General features: G+C 42.8%; 1 protein-coding gene across 8 annotated transcripts in view; it reads right to left on the bottom strand.

Moving 5' to 3' along the window:
• The window catches only part of tbc1d7 (TBC1 domain family, member 7), an 86,372-nt gene extending 66,310 nt beyond the window's left edge, over window positions 1–20,062 (bottom strand). For 3 of the 8 annotated variants that reach the window (XM_087978663.1, XM_043719002.2, XM_043719001.2), the window contains exons 1-3: window positions 20,038–20,062; window positions 8,799–8,921; window positions 3–121 (exon numbers count right to left, since the gene is read on the bottom strand). In XM_087978663.1, the coding sequence (XP_087834789.1) occupies window positions 3–114 (112 nt within the window). In that variant the 5' untranslated portion in view covers window positions 115–121; window positions 8,799–8,921; window positions 20,038–20,062. The remainder of the gene's footprint in view (window positions 1–2; window positions 122–8,798; window positions 8,922–20,037) is intronic. The other 5 variants (XM_043718995.2, XM_043718997.2, XM_087978664.1 and 2 more) reach the window with 3 other exon arrangements.
• Window positions 20,063–20,859: the final 797 nt, after the last annotated feature.

Raw genomic sequence — 20,859 nt, 5'->3', positions numbered from 1 at the left:
ACCTAATGGATCATCCTTTAGCAGAATCTCAAGGGACTTCTTTTCTTCAACACCACGAAACCCAACTTTTTCATAATAGTGGGAACGGAAGTTTCTCTGTGGGTCTTCAGCCATCTTCCTACTAAATATAACTCATAGTGACAAATGCTTCTTAAAATGTACAAGGAGAAGGAGTTGGTCATTCAACTCTGAGTCTTTCTGCCATTCAATAAAACAACATGTGTGGGAAGTACACTCAGATGCAACTCTTGGGAGACAATGTTAGGGAGCAGGAGCTGGAGCTGGATGCACTTAGGATGACCTGAGATGCTGAGTGCTTCATAGATAAGAGTTTTAGAGAAGTGGTCACACCTAAGATGCAGGCAGCAGGTAACTGGGTGATCACCAGGAAAGGCAAATGGAGTAGGCAGAGAGTGTAGGAATCTGCTGTGGCCACTACCCTCAAAAACAAGTACATCATTTTGGATACTGCTGGCAGGGGGTGCAGGAAGCTTGGATAACCATTCAGGGGAAAGCAGCATTAGCCAGGTTGGTGGCACTAGAACTGGCTTTGGGGCATAGCGGGAAAGGGTAAAGATAAACACAGTGATAGTAGACTCCATAGTTAGGCGGACATTTAGGAGATTCTGGGGTCGCAAATGGAAATCCACAAAGATGTTTTGCCTCTCAGGAGCTAGGGACCAGGATGTCTCAGAACAGCTGCAGAATCTTAAGAGGGAGGATGAGTAGCCAGGAGTCTTTGTGCATGTTAGCACAAATGACATAGATAGAAATAGGGAGGAGGTCCTGCAGAGTGATTATAGAGAGCTGGGGAAAAAAAAGCTAAAAACCAGGACCATGTTAGTGATAATCTCCAGATTACTTCCAGTGCGAGTGAGGGTAAGAACTGTAGGATATGGCAGATGAATGCGTGGCTAAAGAATTGGTGCAGGGGGCAAGGATTCAGATTTTTAGATCATTGAGATTTTTTTTCTGGGGCAGAGATGACCTGTTCAAGAAGAACAAGTTGCACCTGAACTGCAGGATGACCAATATCGTGATGGCCCGGTTTGCTAGTGCTGCAAGGGAGGATTTAAACTAAATTGGTAGAAGGGTGGGATCCTCAACAGCAGGGAGGCAAGTGCGAGGCTGAAATGAGATACAGTAATCAGAAAGTTGAAGAGACAGGTCAGGATGAAACACGAAAGGGAGCAAGGAATTCCTGTAGGATTAAATGGCACCTACTTCAATGCAAGAGGACTGACAGGTAGGGCCAATGAAGTCAGGGTGTGGATAGGTACATGGGACTGGGATATTATAGCCACGACAGAAACATGGCTAAGGGAGGGGCAGGACTGGTAGTTTAGTGCGCCACAGTACAGGTGCTTTAGGTGGGACAGAGGTGGTGAAAAGAGGGGAGAGGGAGTTGTAATTTTGATTAAGACAAGTATCACAGCAGCAATCAGAGATGAAATAACTGAAGGATCATCCAGTGAGACATTTGTGGGTGGAGTTAAGAAATAAGAAGGGGATGTTGATGTTATTGGGGTTGTACTATAGGCAACAGGAATTAGAGGAACAAATATGCAGGGAAACCGGGGAGACTTGCAGGAGCCAGAGCATTGTCATAGTAAGAGATTTTAATTGGCCTGACATAATCTGGGACTGCCAGAGCATTAAGGCCTGACATAGGGTGGAATTTGTTAAGTGTGTTCAGGAAAGTTTCCTCAAGCAGTATACTCGGGGAGGAGCAAAACCTGACCTATTCTTGGACAGGTGACAGAGGGAGAGCACTTTGGGACTAGTGACCATAATTATATTAATTTTAAAACAGTTATGGAGAGGGACAACAATGATCCACAGGTTCAAATTCTAAATTCGGGCAAGGTAAATTTTGATGGAATTAGGCAGGGGTTAACTGGAGTAGTTTGTTTACAGGCAAAGGGACCTCCGGCAAGAGGGAGGCCATTAAGTGAGACAGTTAGAGTTCAATGTCAATATGTTCCTGTGAGGGTGAAGGGCAAGGTTGGCAGGAATAGGGAACCCTGGATGACAAGAGATGTTAAGGCTTTGACCAGAAAAAAGGAGGCATGGCTTAGATACAGACAGCTGGGATCAAGGGAATCCCTGGAGGTATATAGGGAATATCGGTGTTGACTGAAGGAGGAAATCAGGAGGGAGAAAAGGGGGCATGAGATAGCCTTGGCTAAGAAGATTAGGGTGAATCTAAAGAGGTTCTTTAAGTATATTAAAGGAAAAGGAATAACCAGAGAGAGAATAAGACCTCTCGAGGACCAAAGTGGACATGTATGTGTAGAACCAGCAGGAGATGGGTGAGATCCTCAAATGAATGTTTCTCCTATATGTTTACCATGGAAAAAGACATGAAGACTTGGAAGTTAGTGGTCATAACTTGGGGACAATCCATATCACACTAGAGGAGGTGTTGAATATATTAGAATATATGAAGGTGTCCTGACCAGATATATCCAAGAACACAGTAAGAGGCTAGAGAAGAAATTGTGGGGGCCCTGGTTGATATTTTTGCATCATCATTAGCTATGGATGAGGTCCTGGAGGACAGGAGGGTAGCAAATGTGTCATTATTCAAGAAGGATTGGAAAGAAAACCCGGAAACTATAGAACAGTGGTGGGTGGTACTAGAGAAGCTTCTAAGACATACGTGCTTTTGGAAAGACGGGGTTTGATTAGGAGTAGGCAGCATGACTTTGTGAGTGGGTCACCATGCCTCACAAAGTTGTTAGAGTTCTTTGATGAAGTGATCTTTGATGTAGCTTTAGGGTGCAGGACCTGGAGTGTAGGGAGGTTAGGAACATGGCATCAATTTCAAAGGAGGATGCCTGTAAACAGGAAAGTGGCTTGAAGTGTGTACACTTCAATTCAAGAAGTATATGAAATAAGGTAGGTGAACTTGCAGCGTGGGTTGGTACCTGGGACTTCGATGTTGTGGCTATTACGGAGACATGGGTAGAACAGGGACAGGATTGGCTGTTGCAGGTCACAGGGTTTAAATGTTTTAGTAGGGTCAGAGGTGGGGGTAAAAGAGGGGGAGGTGTGGCATTGCTTGTCAAAGATAGTATTACAGCGGTGGAAAGGACGATGGATGAAGACTCGCCATCTGAGGTAGTTTGGGCTGAGGTTAGGAATAGGAAAGGTGAGCTCACCCTGTTAGGAGTTTTTTACAGGCCTCCTAATAGTCCTAGAAACGTAGAAGAAAGGATTGCGAGGATGATTCAAGAGAAGAGTGAAAGTAATAGGGTGGTTGTTATGGGGGACTTTAACTTTCCTGATATTGATTGGGAAAGCTATAGCTCAAGTTTGTTAGATGGGTCAGTGTTTGTCCAATGTGTGCAGGAGGGTTTCCTGACACAATATGTAGACAGGCCAACAAGAGGTGAGGCCATACTGGATTTGGTTCTGGGTAATGAACCAGGCCAGGTGTTAGAATTAGAGGTAGGTGAGCACTTTGGGGACAGTGACCACAATTCGGTGACTTTTACTCTAGTGATGGAGAGGGATAAGTGTGCACTACAGGGCAAGTGTTATAGCTGGGGGCAGGGAAATTATGATGCGGTGAGGCATGACTTAGGATGTGTGGCTTGGAAAAGTAAGCTTCAAGGCAAGGGCGTAATTGATATGTGGAGCTTGTTCAAGGAGCAACTATTGAGTGTCCTTGATAAGTATGTACCCGTCAGGCAGGGAGGAAAGGGTCGTGTGAGGGAGCCGTGGTTTAATAAGGAATTGGAATCCCTTGTTAAATGCAAGAGGGCGGCCTATGTAAAGATGAGGCGTGAAGATTCAATTGGGGAGATTGAGAGTTATAAGGTAGCCAGGAAGGATCTGAAGAGAGAGCTAAGAGCAGCAAGGAGGGGACATGAAAGGTCCTTAGTTGGTAGGATTAGGGAAAACCCTAAGGCTTTCTATAGGTATGTCAGGAATAAAAGAATGATTAGGGTAGGAATAGGTCCAGTCAAGGATAGTAGTGGGAAGTTGCGTGTGGAGGCTGAAGAGATTGGGGAGACACTGAATGAATACTTTTCGTCAGTATTCAATCAGGAACAGGACATTGTTGTTAATGTGAATACTGAGTCACAATTAAGTAGAATGGATGGCTTTGAGGTATGTAGAGAAGTGGTGTTGGAAATTCTGGAAAGGGTGAAAATAGATAAGTCCTCTGGGCCTGATGGCATTTATCCTAGGATTCTCTGGGAAGCAAGGGATGAGATTGCACAGCCATTGGCCTTGATTTTTATGCCCTCGTTGTCTACAGGAGTAGTGCCAGAAGTTTGGAGGCTAGCAAATGTGGTTCCCTTGTTCAAGAAGGGGAGTAGGGATAACCCTAGTAACTATAGGCCGGTGAGTCTCACTTCTGTTGTGGGCAAAATCTTAGAGAGAATTGTAAGGGATAGGATTTATGAACATCTGGATAGGAATAATGTGATCAAGGATAGTCAGCATGGTTTTGTGAAGGGCAGGTCGTGCCTCACAAACATTATTGAATTCTTTGAGAAGGTGACTAAGGAGGTGGACGAGGGGAAAGCGGTAGATGTGGTGTATATGGATTTTAGTAAGGCGTTTGATAAGGTTCCCCATGGTAGACTACTGCAAAAAATACGGAGGTATGGCATTGAGGGTAATTTGGAGGTTTGGATTAGGAGTTGGCTGGCCGGAAGAAGACAGAGGGTAGTAGTTGATGGTATAGGTTCATCTTGGAGTGCCGTCACTAGCGGTGTTCCGCAAGGATCTATTTTGGGACCATTGCTGTTTGTCATTTTTATAAATGACCTGGAGGAGGGGTTAGAAGGTTGGGTGAGCAAGTTTGCGGATGATACAAAAGTCGGAGGAGTTGTAGACAGTGAGGAAGGACGTGGCAGGTTACAGCGGGATATAGATAAGCTGCAGAACTGGGCAGAAAGGTGGCAAATGGAATTCAATGTAGGTAAGTGTGAGGTGATTCACTTTGGTAAGAGTAACAAAAAGATGGGGTACTGGGCTAATGGTCGGATACTTGGTAGTGTGGATGAACAGAGGGATCTTGGTGTCCATGTACACAGATCTTTGAAAGTTGCCACCCAGGTAAATAGTGCGGTGAAGAAGGCATATGGTGTACTGGCTTTTATTGGTAGAGGAATTGAGTTCCGGAGTACTGAGGTCATGTTGCAGTTGTATAAGACTCTGGTGCGGCCGCATCTGGAGTATTGTGTGCAGTTTTGGTCGCCATACTATAGGAAGGATGTGGAGGCACTGGAACGGGTGCAGAGGAGATTTACCAGGATGTTGCCTGGTATGGTAGAAAGATCGTATGAGGAAAGGCTGAGGCACTTGGGGTTGTTTTCATTGGAGAAAAGAAGGTTTAGGGGTGACTTGATAGAGGTGTACAAGATGATTAGGGGTTTAGATAGGGTCGACAGTGAGAATCTTTTTCCACGTATGGAGTCAACTATTACAAGGGGGCATAGCTTTAAATTAAGGGGGGGTAGGTATAGGACAGATGTTAGGGGTAGGTTCTTTACTCAGCGAGTCGTGAGTTCATGGAATGCCCTGCCAGTAGCAGTGGTGGACTCTCCCTCATTATAGGCATTTAAGTGGGCATTGGATAGGCATATGGAGGATAGTGGGCTAGTGTAGGTTAGGTTGGCTTGGATCGGCGCAACATCAAGGGCCGAAGGGCCTCTACTTCGCTGTATTCTTCTATGTTCTATGATCAGGAAGGGTGACGAGTGCAGGGCGACAGATGTGGTCGATATGGATTTCAATCAGACCTTTGATAAGGTTTGATATGGTAGGCTGGTCTGGAATCCACGGCAAGCTGGCAAATTGGATACACAGTTGGTTTGATGGTAGGAAGCAGCAGGTAATAATGGAAAGATGATTGTCCGACTGGAGGCCTGAGGCCAACTATTTGTTAGTTGTATCACTGATTTTGTTGAGAATGTACAAGGCATGATTATTAAGTTTGCAGATAACACTAAAATAGGAGCTATTGTGGACAGTGAGGAAGGTTATCAGAAATTGCAGCAGGACCTTGTTCAGATGGGGACATGGGCTGAGAAATAGCAAGTGGAGTTTAATACAGATAAGTGTGAGGTCTTATATTTTGAAAAGTTAAATCAAGGTAGGAGTTTCATTGTAAATAGTAGGACCTTAAGGAACGTTGTGGAACAGAGGGACCTTGGAGTTCAGGTTCAGTCTCTGAAAGTAGAGTCAAGGTAGACAGGACAATGAAGGCAACCTTTGGAACACTGGCCTTCATCAGTCAGTGCACTGAGCATAGAAGTTGTGTTGCTGTTGTACAGGATATTGGTGAGGCTGCACATGGAATGGTGCGTTCAATTTTGGTCACCTTGTTATAGGAAGGACGTTATTAAACTGGAAAGAATACAAAAAAAAAGTACAAGGATGTACAACGGTCCGAGTTATAGGGAGTGGTTGGAAGATCCTGAGAAGCATGGTCAGGGTGAATGCACTCAGTCTTTTTCCGAGGGTTAGGGAATCATGAACTGAGAGGACATCAGTTTAAGGGCAACTTAAGACTCTCAACCAATTGAGAGAAAAAAAATCACCTAATCTCTGTTAAATGAATAACCCCATATATTTTTATACAATGATCCCTAGTTCTTGATTCTGCCATTAGAAACATCCACCCTGCATTTACCCGGTCAAGGCTGCTTAGAATCTTATGCTTCAACCAAGTCATTGTTTACACTTCTAAATTCAAGCAGCTGTAAACCTAGCCAGTTCAAATTTTCCTTTTGAGACAATCCATTCATTCTAACTATCACTCTGGTAAACCTTCTCTGAATTGTTTTCAATGCACATACATCCTGCCTTCGATAGGTGACCAATGCAGTGCATCGTTCCTCAGACATTTTTACCAGTGTTCTGCATAACTGGAACATAACCTTATTTTTGTATTCAATTTTCCTCACAACAGATGATAATATTGTTATTTTTCCTAACTAGAACTGCAGAAGCCTTGAAATGCCATCAGTCTACTGCAATTAAATGGCCAGAAAACTGCTTCAATTGGTAAATTTAAAGCAAGTATAGAGAACAGCATCAATTTTCTTTTTATTCTTTTCTGGGAAGTGGATATCACTGGCTAGTCCAGCAATTATTGCCTAATCTTAATTACTCAGGGGCAGTTAAGAGTCAACCACATTGCTGTGGGTCTGGAGTCACTTGGTCTGGATCCAGATGGCTGTTTCTTTCCCTAAAGGGCATTTGTGATCCAGATGGGCTTTTCCAACAATTAACAATGGCTTCATTGTCATCATTAAACACTTATTTTCACATTTTTACTGAATTCAAATTGCACTGTTATGGTGGGGTTCAAACTTGGGTCCTCTACACATTGTCTGAGTCTCTGGATTAATAGTCTAGCAATAAGAGCACTGTCTCCCCAGAAAACCAGATATGTAATGCTGAGTTTAGGCATCTCTTACTAATATCCACTAACAGTCCTGGAAGATTTTATAAACCTGCCAGAATAGCCAATTTACAGGATGAATTTAAATAATGGAAATTGAAAGGCTATTCCAAACATGGCTGCCAAAGATTGCTATTTTCTAGTTAACACAGGCAATTTAAGTCCTTGGAGCAGCTGCTGAAATGTTGCATAAAATTCAGTGATTGCAAAAACAAAGACTGCAAAGAAGTCAAACAAAGTTTAGCTTCAAGACTTGCATTCCACAGATTACGAACAAGAATAAAGGAGGCTGAATGAGGAACAAAAAAAAGTGTCAAATCGTAGAAGGACTGAAACATTACACGACAGGTCACTCAGTCCATCCTGGCATTCTGAAGGAGAAATTCACCTTGTGTCACAGTCCTGCTTTTTGCCCTGTGGGTAAAGATCAGATAATGAACCAAATCCATTTCGAAAGTTGAATGGACTCAGCTTTCCACCACATTCACAGGCTATGTATTCCAGATTCCAACCACTCACTGCATAAATATGTCAAAATTGGACTATTTGTCAATGACTATAAATTTGTCCTTTGCTCCTCAACCCTGCCACCAATGGGAAGAGTTTTTCCCATCTACACTGTCCAGACCCTTCATGGTTTTAAATATTTCCTCCCAATTTTCTCACCTCCAAGAAGAAGTCATATTTTTCTCTCAACTTCCTACACAATTAAAAGTTTCTCATTACTGAAAATATTCTCACAGATCCTTAGCATATGCTGTCTAATGCCTTCACAACCTTTCCAAATTGTAATACCAAGAAGTAGACGAAATACTTCAGTTGAGGGTAAACCAAGCATGCCATATATAGAGTCATACAGCACGGACACAGGACCTTCGATCCAAACAGTCCATGCCAAACATAATCCCAAACTAAACTAGCCCCACCTGCCTGCTCCTGGCCCATATCCCTCCTAACCCTCCCTATTGATGTACTTCTCCAAATGTCTTTTAAACGTTGTAATTGTATCCACATCCATCACTTCCTCAGTGATATGATATCCTCTGAATCAACAAAACATGCATGTCTGACAATGTTATTGATCTGTGGTTACCACAGTCCATGCACAGAAGCTTGGTTGTAGAATGCCATGGACATACCTTGAACTAAATTAATCGTATTTAATTCGAGTAGGGAAAGATTAAAGTAGGAATTAGTAATAAGAGGGGGAAGACTAGCAGTTTTGCTCATAATGGATTTATGAAAAAAGCCACAAGAAAATAACATCAACTGAATTTGTGCAAGTACATTCACAATATTACATTTGTGAAGTGAGAATTGAGGGTACGGTGAAAAGCCAAGAAGAAATCAATCAAAATAGCAGGCTTACCTGAACCAAGCAGTCTTCCCTTATTCCTCTATCAGAGTGATCTTGTGCATCATCACCATCCTAGGGGTGGGAGAAGATTATCTGAGAGTAAATTCTGAAATAAGATCACTATCAACTCAGTAACTGCAAAAAGAAATAGAAAAGCAAGAAATGAATGATTGAATTTCACTCACTGTTTCAAGTAGATGCGGCTATGCAAAACTTTTGAAGGAGGCAGCAATTATGATAATGTACAAACCCTGTATCACACAGGTAAGGTGCAGATTATCCAGTATTCATTGGTCATGAAGAAAAATTAATTCACAATGCTCTTTTCCAATAACTAAAACTAAATGACTGACAGAATCTGTAATTTCAGGGAGTCAAGAGTTAATGACATTAGAATCTGTTCTATTTATGGTGCTGGAGAGATAAATATTGGTTATACAGCATCATATATTATAGAAGAGACCGTTCAGCCTATCGGGTCTATTACCTACAGTAGTCCCACTTTCCCCACACAAGGCTAACAGCCTGGAATGTTGCGAGACTAAGTGTTCATTCAATTACTTTTAAAAAGATTGAGAGATTATCCACCTCAACTCGCGTCCAGATCCACACCATCTTCTCGATGAAAAATCTGTTCATAAATCCCCTCTAAACTTGTGGCTGTTCACTTTGTTTCATTCCTTCCTTGCCCCTTCCCTTCCCCACCCCTTTCCTTGATCCTTTCAAGTGAGATCAATTGCTTTCTTCCTTACCTATCCACGCCCCTCGACCCTATACAACTCTATCAGATACCCCCTCAATCTTCGCCGCTTCAAAGTAAAGAGCCTGAGCATATCCAGCATCTCCTCATAGCTGAAATGCAACACCCCTGTGAATCTCCTCTACTGCCATCCCACAGAAATCACATCTTTCCTATAATTATTGACTAGACTGCACACAGTACGCCAGCTGTGGCCTAACCAAAATTTTGTACAGCTCAACGTAACCTCTCTGTTCTTATAATCAAGGCCTCAACAGAAAAAGGCAAGCATCTCATATGCCTTCTTAACTACCTCATTTACCCTAACACCTTCAGGGATCTAAAGATATGCCCACCCACCCCCACAAGATCCCCCATTCATGAGCTTTCTAGTGTTTTGCTATTCAATGAGCACCTCCTTGTCTTGTTATTTCTTCCAAAGTGCATCACCTCATATTTAACATGATTAAATTCCATTTGCCATTGATCTGCTCATGTGACCACTCTATTTAAATCCTCCAATAAACTAAGTGTTATGGACCAGGCCAGACCCCCTCAAAACATTTCAAGAAAGTAGCCCAGACGCTAATTTTCCTAGTTGTTTTAAGGAGGTGTATAGTAGACATTCCAGAAGTGATGCAGCTGGCCAAAACTCCTCAGTTTGAAACAAAACAGAAGTTATTTAAAAGTACTGAATGAAACACAAACAAAGGAGAACAGAATACAGAATTTAAAACCCAATTGATTCTATCAGTACTTAATGCTGCTGTTCCAAATTCTTGCAACAATCCCCATAAACACCCCTTGGCAAAAAAGGTAAAATCAAACACAGGGTTTACAGGAGAGAGAGATGTCAGAGAGATTCAGCATGGAACACCTTCTTCCATGTAGCTGTTTCTTTGACCAGCAGCCTTAACAACTGGCCATTCTCCTTTCATTGTATAAGTGTGTGTTTTTTTAAACTTAAAAGCTTCTTCAAGTAGATAAACACAGATGAAATAGAACCTTTGGCTTTACAATCCTTCTGAAAAAAATGACAATCTAACCTTGTTAAAGGGGCAGCATCATCACACTGAGACTCCTTACTGTCAACCACTTGCTCACTCTTTGTAACATCTGCAAAGTTATCATCTCCTCACCTCTTCTCCCTCACACTGCCACATGCCGCTCCCCTAAAAACACCATCACCCCAACATTCTCATTGACATCATTAATGAATACCACCAGCATGAAGGACCCCAGCACTGATGCCTATGGTACACGACTGCACACAGGGCTCCAGTCACACAAAAGGTCTTTCATCTCTAACCCCTGTCTCCTATCACAAAGTTAAAAATCACACAATACCAGGTTATAGTCCAACTGGTTTATTTGGAAATACTAGCTTTTACAGCGCTGCTCCTTCATCAGGTAGCTGTCACAAGTATGCTTACTATCCCTGATCAAAGCTTGCCTTTCAAAATGGAGATTGATTTTCTGCTTCACTATTTTCTCCAATAGTTTGCCTAACACTGTTGTGAGGGTCAGGGCATTGGAGTTTTCTCCTCTGATCTTTAAATAATGCAGTGAAATATTTTAAATGAGTCTGAGGGCTAATGGTGAATCTTAGAGCCATCTGAGAAAACACTGTATCTGAAAGATGGCACATCCAATAATGCACTCAAGTTTTTGGAATAGGACATAGAGTCATAGGGATATACAAAATAGAAGCAGACCCTTCAGTCCAACCCTTCCATGCCAACTGAATGTCCTAACCTCATCTAGTCCCATATGCCACCAGTTGACCCATATCACTCTAAACCCTTCCTATTCATAGATCCATCCAGATGTCTTTTAAATGCAGTAATTGTACCAGCATCCACCACTTCCTCTGGCAGCTCATTCCATACACACACCACCCTCTGCGAGAATAAATTACCCCTTCTGTCCCTTTTATGTCTTTCTCCTCTCATCCTAAACCTCTAGTTCTGGGCTCCCCCACCCCAGGAAAAATACCATGTCTATTTATCCTACCCATGCCCCTCATGATTCTATAAACCTCTATAAGGTCACCCCTCAGCCTCTGACACTCCAGGGAAAACAACCCCAGCCTATCCAGCCTCTCCCTATAGCTCAAGTCCTCCAACTCTAGCAATATCCTTGCAAATCTTTTCTGAACCCTTTCAAGCTTCAGAACATCCTTCCAATAGCAGGGAGACCAGAATTGCACACAATATTCCAAAAGCGGCCTAACCAATGTCCTGTACAGCCGCAATATGATCTCCCAACTCCTATGCTCAATGCTCTAAGCAATGAAGGAAAGCATACCAAATGCCTTCTTCACTGTCCTATCTACTGCAACTCTACTTTCAAGGAACTGTGAACCTGCACACCAAGGTCTCTTTATCGAGTAACACTCCCCAGGAGTGTATAATTCCAGCTCCAATTTGCTTTTCCAAAATGCAGCACCTTGCCTATGAACACCAAAGGCAAAATAAATTCAAGATTTATATCATACAATGACTAAACACAACTTTGCAATTTTTTGAAGAATGCATATAGTATCTTACATCAGCAAATTCAGCTCATCCAAAAGAACCAACCAAAAATGAAACGGTAGTTGCAAAGAAGCATGCTTTAAGTTTAGTGCTCCCATCAACAAGATTCTGTTTGGTTCTGTTCACTAATATGTTAGCTCTGGCGACAGTCAAAGATGGAGTCATGATTATAATGTTATATATTTGTATTATGGGGATACACCAGAAAAACACAGACTCTTGAACAGAATGAACTTACAAGAAAAAAAGAACATAAGCAGCACGGTGGCTCAGTGGTTAGCAGTGCTGCCTCACAGCGCCAGGGACACGGGTTTGATTCCAGCCTTGGGCGACTGTGTGTGAAGTTTGCACATTTTCTTTGTGTCTGCGTGGGTTTCTTCCCACAATCCAAAGATGTGCAGATTAGGTGAATTGGTCTATTGTAAATTGCCTATATTGTTCAGGGATGTGTAGGATAGGTGCATTAGTCGGGGCAAATATAGGGTAGGGGAATGGGTCTTGGTGGGTTACTCTTCGGAGGGTCAGTGTGGACTTGGATTGAAGGGCCTATTTCCACACTGTAGGGATTCTAATTCTAAAGATGGTAAAAAATAATGAAAAGTTACACATTTAAAATTATTCCATTCAAATTACACAAGGACAGGGGGAGTAAAGTTAAAGGAGGTAAAAGAACTAATTAATATCAGGAATTTGGAGCGCCTCCAAATAAACCTGTTGAACTATAACCTTGTGTTGTGTGATTTTTTTTAACCATGTCTACCCAAGTCCTGCACCAGCTCCTCCAAATCATAATATCAGGAAGTTCTCTTTGACACTAACAGCAATCACTACAGTAAAAGGAATGAACATAGCTGATGTGAAAACACAGACCTACCTGTGAAAACATTAAATCAGTTATGGGAGGGTGACGATAGATTGTTTGCACATGGATGGAATAAAATGGGTCAATTTTGTACTCTTGTGAAAATCTGGACAGTTGTTGAGTGTAACACTTCAAAAGTATCACCACTTATGGTTATTTTATGGTTATTTATGTTCATATCGTTAAGAGAAAGAGAATGATGTTGAAGCTTTTTATCTTGTAAAAGAGCACAAATTTTACTGCATAACAAACAGGTTGCAGATTCATTTACGATTACCCTGAAGACTCTGTTTAAACTATTAAAAATGGCAAATCACCTCTGATTGATTGAGAAATGTCACATGAACGCATCAAGAAACATTGTCTCCCAAGCTTTTGTTTAATTTAGAAGGTGCAAAGCCTAGAGGAATTCCTTTTCCCTGCAAGAGACGAACCCCTGCAAATGAACAGAGACACAGAGAGGTACATCATGGAAACCGACCCTCTGGCCCAACTTGTCCGTGCAAACAAGGTATCCTAAATTAATCTGATCCCATTTGCCAGCATTTGGCCTGTATCCCTACCCTTCCTATTCACATACCCATCCAGATGCCTTTAAATGTTATAATTGTACCAGCTTCCACCACTTCTACTGGCAGTTCATTTGATACACACATCACTCTCTGCATGAAAAGGTTGGCCTTTAGCTCCCTTTTAAATCTTTCCCTTCACCTTAAATCTATACACTCTAGTTCTGGACTGTTCCAACCCTGGGAAAAGACTTTGACTATTCACCCTATTGATGGCCCTCATGATTTTATAAACTTCTATAAGGTCACCCCTCAGCCTCTGAAACTCCAGGGAAATCAGCCCCAGCCTATTCAGCCTCTTCCTACGGCTCAAATCCTCCAACCCTGACATCCTTGTAAACCTTTTCAGAAACATTTTCAGGTTTCACAACATCTTACCCATAGCAGGGAGACTAGAATTGAATGCAGTAACCCAAAAGTGACCTAAAATATGTCCTGTATAGATGGAACATGACCTCCCAACTCCTAAACTCAATGCATTGACCACTAAAGGCAAGCATACTAAACCCTTTCTTCAGTATCCTGTCTACCTGTGATTCCACGTTCAAGAAACTAATAACCTGCACTCCAAAGTCTCTTTGTTTGGCAACACTCCCCAGGACCTTACCATTAAATGCATAAGTCCCACCCTGATTTGCCTTTCCAAAGTGCAGCACCTCACATTTATCGAAATTAAATTCATCTGCCACCCCTCAACCCATCTGATCAAGGTCATGTTGGACTCTTCATCACTGTCAACTACATCAACATTCAAATCACTTATATAAATGACAAAAAGCAGTGGACCAGGCACCGATCCAGCACACCACTGTTACAGGCCTGCAGTCCAAAAAGCAACCTCCAACAACCACTCTGCCTTCATCAATCCTCTTTGTTATTTCTTCAAAAAATTCAATCAAGTTAGTGAGGCACAATTTCCCACGTTGCTATGCTGACTATCCCTAAGCAGTCCTTGTGAGAAAGTGTATAAGGTATGAGCAGGTAAGGAGAGAATTAAGTTTTAAGTTTTGTGAAACAAGAGGCTCAGCTGAGCATGACTTAGTTCAGATAAGAACTTGCAGTTAACAATGGGGTGCTGGAGGGAAGGGTAATGGGTTAAAAAAGTGGAAAAACATTCATTATGTCGAGCCATTTAACAATATTGGAGGCATTCAGTATGTAAGGTCAGTTAAAAAGGGGAAAAGTATTCATTCTGTGAAGCCAGTTAACAAGGTTAAGAACATTCATTGTATAACAACAGAAGGCTTAATCTCTACTATTGACATTCGCTAATTGTAACGGTCATCCAATCAATATGTATGTTGTCTTATCTGGATGCTCCTCCTGTAAAATGTGTGTATAACTCATTAAGAAACTGCTGTTCAAGAGAGAAGACTGGGAACTCATGTTCCTGCACACACGGCTGATTGTGCTGTCTCCCTCCAGGGCCTGGAATAAAGATGAAGGAGGTAAAACTATACTGTGTCTCTGAGTGCTTTGCTTTGACAGAGGTGGGAATGGGATGACACTTGCTTTTCCTAATACACGTAAATCCTGTCCCTCAGAATCCCCTCCAACAACTTTCCCACCACTGACGTCAGGCTCACTGATCTATAGTTCTCTGCCTTTTCCTTACCACTTTTCTTTAAATAGTACCACTACATCAGTGAACTTCCAGTCTTCCAACACCTCACTCGTGGCTATCGATGACACAAATCTCTCAGCAAGGGGCCCAGCAATCCCTTCCCTAGATTCTCACAAAATTCATAAGGCTGAAGTACAAAGGAATCTGGGAGTGCTTGTCCAGGATTCTCTAAAGGTTGAATCCGTGATTAAGAAAGCAAATGTAATGTTGTCATTTATCTCAAGAAGGTTGGAATGTAAAAGCAGCGATGTGCTTCTGAGACTTTATAAAGCTCCGGTTAGGCCCCATTTAGAATACTGTGTCCAATTTTAGGCACGACACCTCAGGAAGGACATACTTGCACTCGAGCGTGTCCAGCGGAGATTCACATGGACGGTCCCTGGAATGATGTGCCTAACATATGATGAACAGCTGAGGATCCTGGGATTGTATTCATTAGTGTTTAGAAGGTTGAAGAGAGATCTAATAGAAGCTTACAAGACAATGCATGGCTTTGAAAGGGTGGACACTGGGAACTTGTTTCCATTAGGCAGAAATACTAGGACCCATGGGCACAGCTTTAGAATTAGAGGGGGCCAACTTAAAATGGAAATGAGGAGATAATTCTTCAGCCAGAGGGTGGTGGGCCTGTGGAATTCATTGCCACAGAGCGCAGTGGAAGCCGGGACGTTAAATATCTTCAAGGCAGAGATTGATAAATTCTTGATCTCGCAAAGAATTAAGGGGTACAGGGAGAGTGTGGGTAAGTGGAGTTGAAATGCCCATCAGTCATGGTTAAATGGCAGAGTGAACTTGATGGGCCAAATGGCCTTACTTCCATTCCTATGTCTTATGATGGTCTTATGGTTATACCTAGACATGTCCAGGGGATTAATCCACCTTTATGCATATTAAGACATCCAGCAACTCCTCCTCTATAATATAGAGGCTTTTCAACATATTACTATTTATTTTCCCAAGTTCTCCAGCTTCCATTTCCTTCTCCATTTATTAATAGATTTCAGAATGCTGAAAAGACAAAAGTCCAAACAGTAAAGGGCCCACAATTCAGCAGGCTGTGCACAAAGCAGGAAACAGGTTGTACATGGATCAAAGGTGGATCAGTGCAGCATACAAATATTTTCTTAGAAACTGAAGCAATATTTCAGATTTGGGACCTTGTATCTGAAGCAATGTTTCAGGTTTGGGACCTTGTATCAGGAAGAGGAAAATGAAGTAGATTCTGATCAAGGAATAGGATAGAGGACAAGAAAGATTAAATCATAGAATGTTACACGTTACAAAGCAAAAATATTTAATCATAGATCAAGTAAAGAAACAACAAATTGAATCTAAATGTGAGAGTGACAGGATCATGAAAGCTGGGATCCAAATTGAAAGAAAAGAAAATAGAGACATAAACCAAACCAGCTCGGATGATGACCAGTACAAAGGCAGAGATTAGAACTTGAAATGATGAGTCCAAAAGACTACACAATGTGCTGTCAAAAAATAAGGTGCATTTTGCTTCATTACCACTCTGGAGGTCACAGAAAAAAACAACAAAAGTATGGAAGCAAGGTGGAGAATTGAATTTAGAAGCAATTAGGAGCTCAAGGTCATGTTCAGGAGATGAATGGACAACTTCTGCAAAGTAGTTACCCAGTCAGTATTTGATCATAGTCACAAAGAGTCTGTATGAGTGGGACGGAATTCATAGAACATAGAACAATACAGTGCAGAACAGACCCTGCGGCCCTCGATGTTGAGCCGACCTGTGAACTATTCTCAGCTCATCTACCTACACTATCCCATCATCATCTATTTGCTTATACAAGGATTGTTGAAATCTCCCTCATGTGGCTGAGTTAACTACATTGGCAGGTAGGGCATTCCATACCCTTACCACTCTCTGAGTGAAGAACCTGCATCTGACATCTGTCTTAAATCTATCACCCCTCAATTTGTAGTTATGCCCCCTCGTACAAGCTGACGTCATCATCCTAGGAAAAAGATTTTCATTGTCTACCCTATCTAATCCTATGATCATCTTGTATGGCTCTAAAAATCCCCTCTTACCCTTCTTGTTTCCAATGAGAACAGACCCAAGTCTCTCAGCCTTCCCTCATAAAAGCTTCCCTCCAGACCAGACAACATCCTGGTAAATTTCCTCTCCACCTTTTCCAATGCTTCCACATCCTTCCTATAACAGGACGACCAGAATATTCCAAGTGTGGCCGCACCAGCGTTTTGTATAGTTGCAGCATGATATTGTGGTTCTGGAACTCAATCCCTAACACACCGTATGCCTTCCTAACAGCACTATCCACCTGGGTGGCAACTTTCAGGGATCTATGTACATGGACTTCAAGATCCCTCTGCACAACACCACTACCAAGAATCTTTCCACTGACCCAGTACTCTGCCATCCTGTTATTCTTCCCAAAGTGCATCACCTCACATTTAGCTGCATTGAACTCCATTTGACACTTCTTAGCTCAGTTCTGCAGTTTATCCAAGTCCCCCTGCACCTGTAACATTCTTCCACACTGTCCACTACTCCACCGACTTTAGTGTTATCTGCAAATTTACTAACCCATTCACCTATGCCTATGTCTAAGTCATTTGTGAAAATGACAAACAGTAGTGGTCCCAAAACAGATCCTTGTGGCACACCACTAGTAACTGGACTTCAGGCTGAATATTTCCATCAACTACCACTCGCTGACTTCTTTCAGAAAGCCAGTTTCTAATCCAAACTGCTAAATCACCCTCTGCATGTTCTCCAACAGCCTACCATGTGGAACCTTATCAAAGGCTTGACTGAAGTCCATGTATACCATGTCAACTGCCCTACCCTCATCTACATGCTTGGTCACATTCTCAAAAACCTCAATGAGGTTTGTGAGACATGACCTACCCTTGACAAAACCATGTTGACTATCTGAAATCAAATTATTGCTTGCTAGATGATTATAAATCCTATCTCTTATAATCCTTTTCTTTCCAAAACCTTACCTACAACAGACTGATCTGTAATTACCTGGGTCATCTCTACTGCTCTTCTTGAACAAGGGCGCAACATTTCTAATCCTCCAATCCTGTGGTACTAAACCTGTAGACGATGACACAAATATCAAAGTGAAATGCTCCACTATCTCCTCCCTAGCTTCCCAGAGAATCCTCAAATAAATCCCATCCGGCCCAGGGGACTTGTCTACTTTCATTCCTTCTAGAATTGATAACTCCTGTTCGTAACCAACCTCGATCCTTTCTAGTCTAATATCTCGTATCTCATTCTTCTCCTCTACCATATTCCCCTTTTCCTGAGTTAAAACTGATGAGAAATATTCATTTAGCACCTCTTCAATCTCCACAGGGTCCACACTCAACTTCCCATTTCTGTCTTTGACAATTCGCTTTCCTGGATGACTGCAGCTTCACTTAAAGAGCTCAGAATTAGTATACAAATCGAATGTAGAAACTGCATTCCTAGCAAAAGCTGTTCCAGCACAGCTACAACACTAGTGTTGATGCAGTACTGTAGAAAATTGCTAGGATATTTCTTTTGTGCACAAGAAGCAGGATAAATTCTAACTGGGAACTATCATTTTCTTGGTGACCAGCACAGCGATTGAAGGGGTTGTCAACAATGCTATCGAGGGCCCTTACTCAGCAACAGGCTGCCCTGTGACATTCATTTTGAGTTTTGTCAGGGCTACCCAAGCTCCTTACCAACAGTTTTACTTGCATACGGGCCTCTAAGGTCCTTGTGCGGCAGCGAATTCTTGAAGTAGAAGTTGATACTATAAACAACATAGATACCAAACTTAAGAGGAAACATTGCTCCTGACCTCATTGTAACCTTGGTTCTAACATGGACAAATAAGCTGAATCCCAGAGGCAGTGACAACGACTGCTCTTGACATTAAGGCAGCATTTCATCAACTATAGCAGTAAGGAGCCCTAACAAAACTGTAGTCAATAGAATCAGGAAAAAATTCCACTGGCTGGAAGCATACATAAGACAAAGAAAGATGGTAATTGGTTGCTGGAGACCAATTAGCTCTGTACAAGAACATCACTAGAGTTTCTCAGGGACGGGGTTGGTGTAAGGAAGAGGTTTGAAATATGTAACTTATTGGTGATATCAGGGGAGGGGTAGGTGTTTGGGAATTAATGACCGGCCAAGTCCAAGAGATGAGGAATTAATGGGGATCAGTGACCAACCTTCTCCTGCAATGTGAGATCTCCTATAATCAATGCACTGACCAATAAAGGAAAGCATAGCAAATACCTTCTTCACTACCATATTTACCTACGACTCCAATGACTGGCTGTGCCTGGAGCTGGGAGTGGATGAAGGTGGCTGATCAGGGTTAGTGACTAATCACAGCAAGAAGTTAGTGTATTGATAGGGTTTGGGAGATAATGAGTGGCTACGCCAATTGGTGAAGGTAAGGTTGTTGACCTCCTAGTAAAGAAGCGGGGTGATTACAGAAACATAGAAAATAAGAGTAGACTACTCTGGCCATTCATATAATATTGACTGATCTTCATGACTAGGGTAAAGGCGCAGGAAGAGACTGGTCATGATGGGGGTCAGGGACCGGCCGTGTCCATGAAAGTGGGACTGAAGAGGTGACCGGGGATAGTGAAGGGACTCATGCAGTTGGGGGCTGCTCGAGTGTTGACATAGGTTGGTGACCGGATATATCCGGGGAATCTGCAGCGTGTTGATAAGAATCAGTGACCAGCCGTATTTGGGGGATCTGGTATGTGCTGACGAGTCAGTGACTGGCCGTGCCTGGGGGAAGGGGCTGTGTGTTGGGGTCAGTGTCTGGGGGGTTGCTGACGGAGGGGAGGGAGGGTGGTGTCCGGTGTCGGTCTCTGTCCCATTCCCCCCCTCCCCCTCCGAGGCGGCCTGTGGATGACACTCACCAAAAACCGCTACACATCCGGGAACAACACCAACAAACACCCCCCCCCCTCCACCGGAACCGACGTCAGCACCCACCGCCGGAAGTACATATTAAAGGTTATGAGTGACGGAAAGAGCGTGTGAGCGGTAATTTTGGATTTAGATTGAATTATTGACTGGCTGCTGCGGATGGAGTGAGTGTAAACTGATAGAGTAGATCAGGTAAAGGGAGAGCGGTAGGGGAATGGGTCTGCGTGGGTTCCTCTGCGGGGGGGTCGGTATGGACTTGTTGGGCCGAATGGCCTGTTTCCCCCACTGTAGGGATTCTACAAAAGATAGATGCAGAAGACTGATCAACAAACAAGTATAGGACAGCTGATGGTCATATGCGAATGTGGACTGAGATTATACACAGAAGAACATGAACAGACTGCTATTGAATAGCTCACACAGTGTTCACCAAGATGTTATCAGTGATAACAGATTAGTCAAGAGTTTAAAGGCTGTATTTGCTAACATTTGAGATTAAACGGTTTTGGGGAGCTGCGGCCCAAGACAAGATAGGTTTTGTGGGCTGGTACGGAGAAGGCGACAGGGATCATGGTGAGAGGAGAAGGAAACGTGAGGGTGGGGGTGGAGAGGCGGGGGTGTTGGTGGTGAGAGAGGAGATGAGACACTAAGTGGAGGAGGAGGAAACGAGCTGTCAGAGTGAGGGCGAATGGTAGAGGTGAGGGACGGGAAGGAAAAAGCATTGGTTAGAGAGGAAGACACTAGAGTAGGAAGCAAGAGACAGATGAAGGTTCGGGATGGACGGGGCGCTCAACCCAGGAGATGGTGAGAGG

The sequence above is a fragment of the Chiloscyllium plagiosum genome, unplaced genomic scaffold (genome assembly GCF_037043375.1).
Source record: "Chiloscyllium plagiosum isolate Xiang-an unplaced genomic scaffold, Cpla_swu_hap1 HiC_scaffold_34, whole genome shotgun sequence".
Classification (NCBI taxonomy): Eukaryota; Metazoa; Chordata; class Chondrichthyes; order Orectolobiformes; family Hemiscylliidae; genus Chiloscyllium; species Chiloscyllium plagiosum.
The sequence above is the reverse complement of the archived record's forward strand: the minus strand, read 5'-3'. Positions and strand labels throughout refer to the sequence as shown.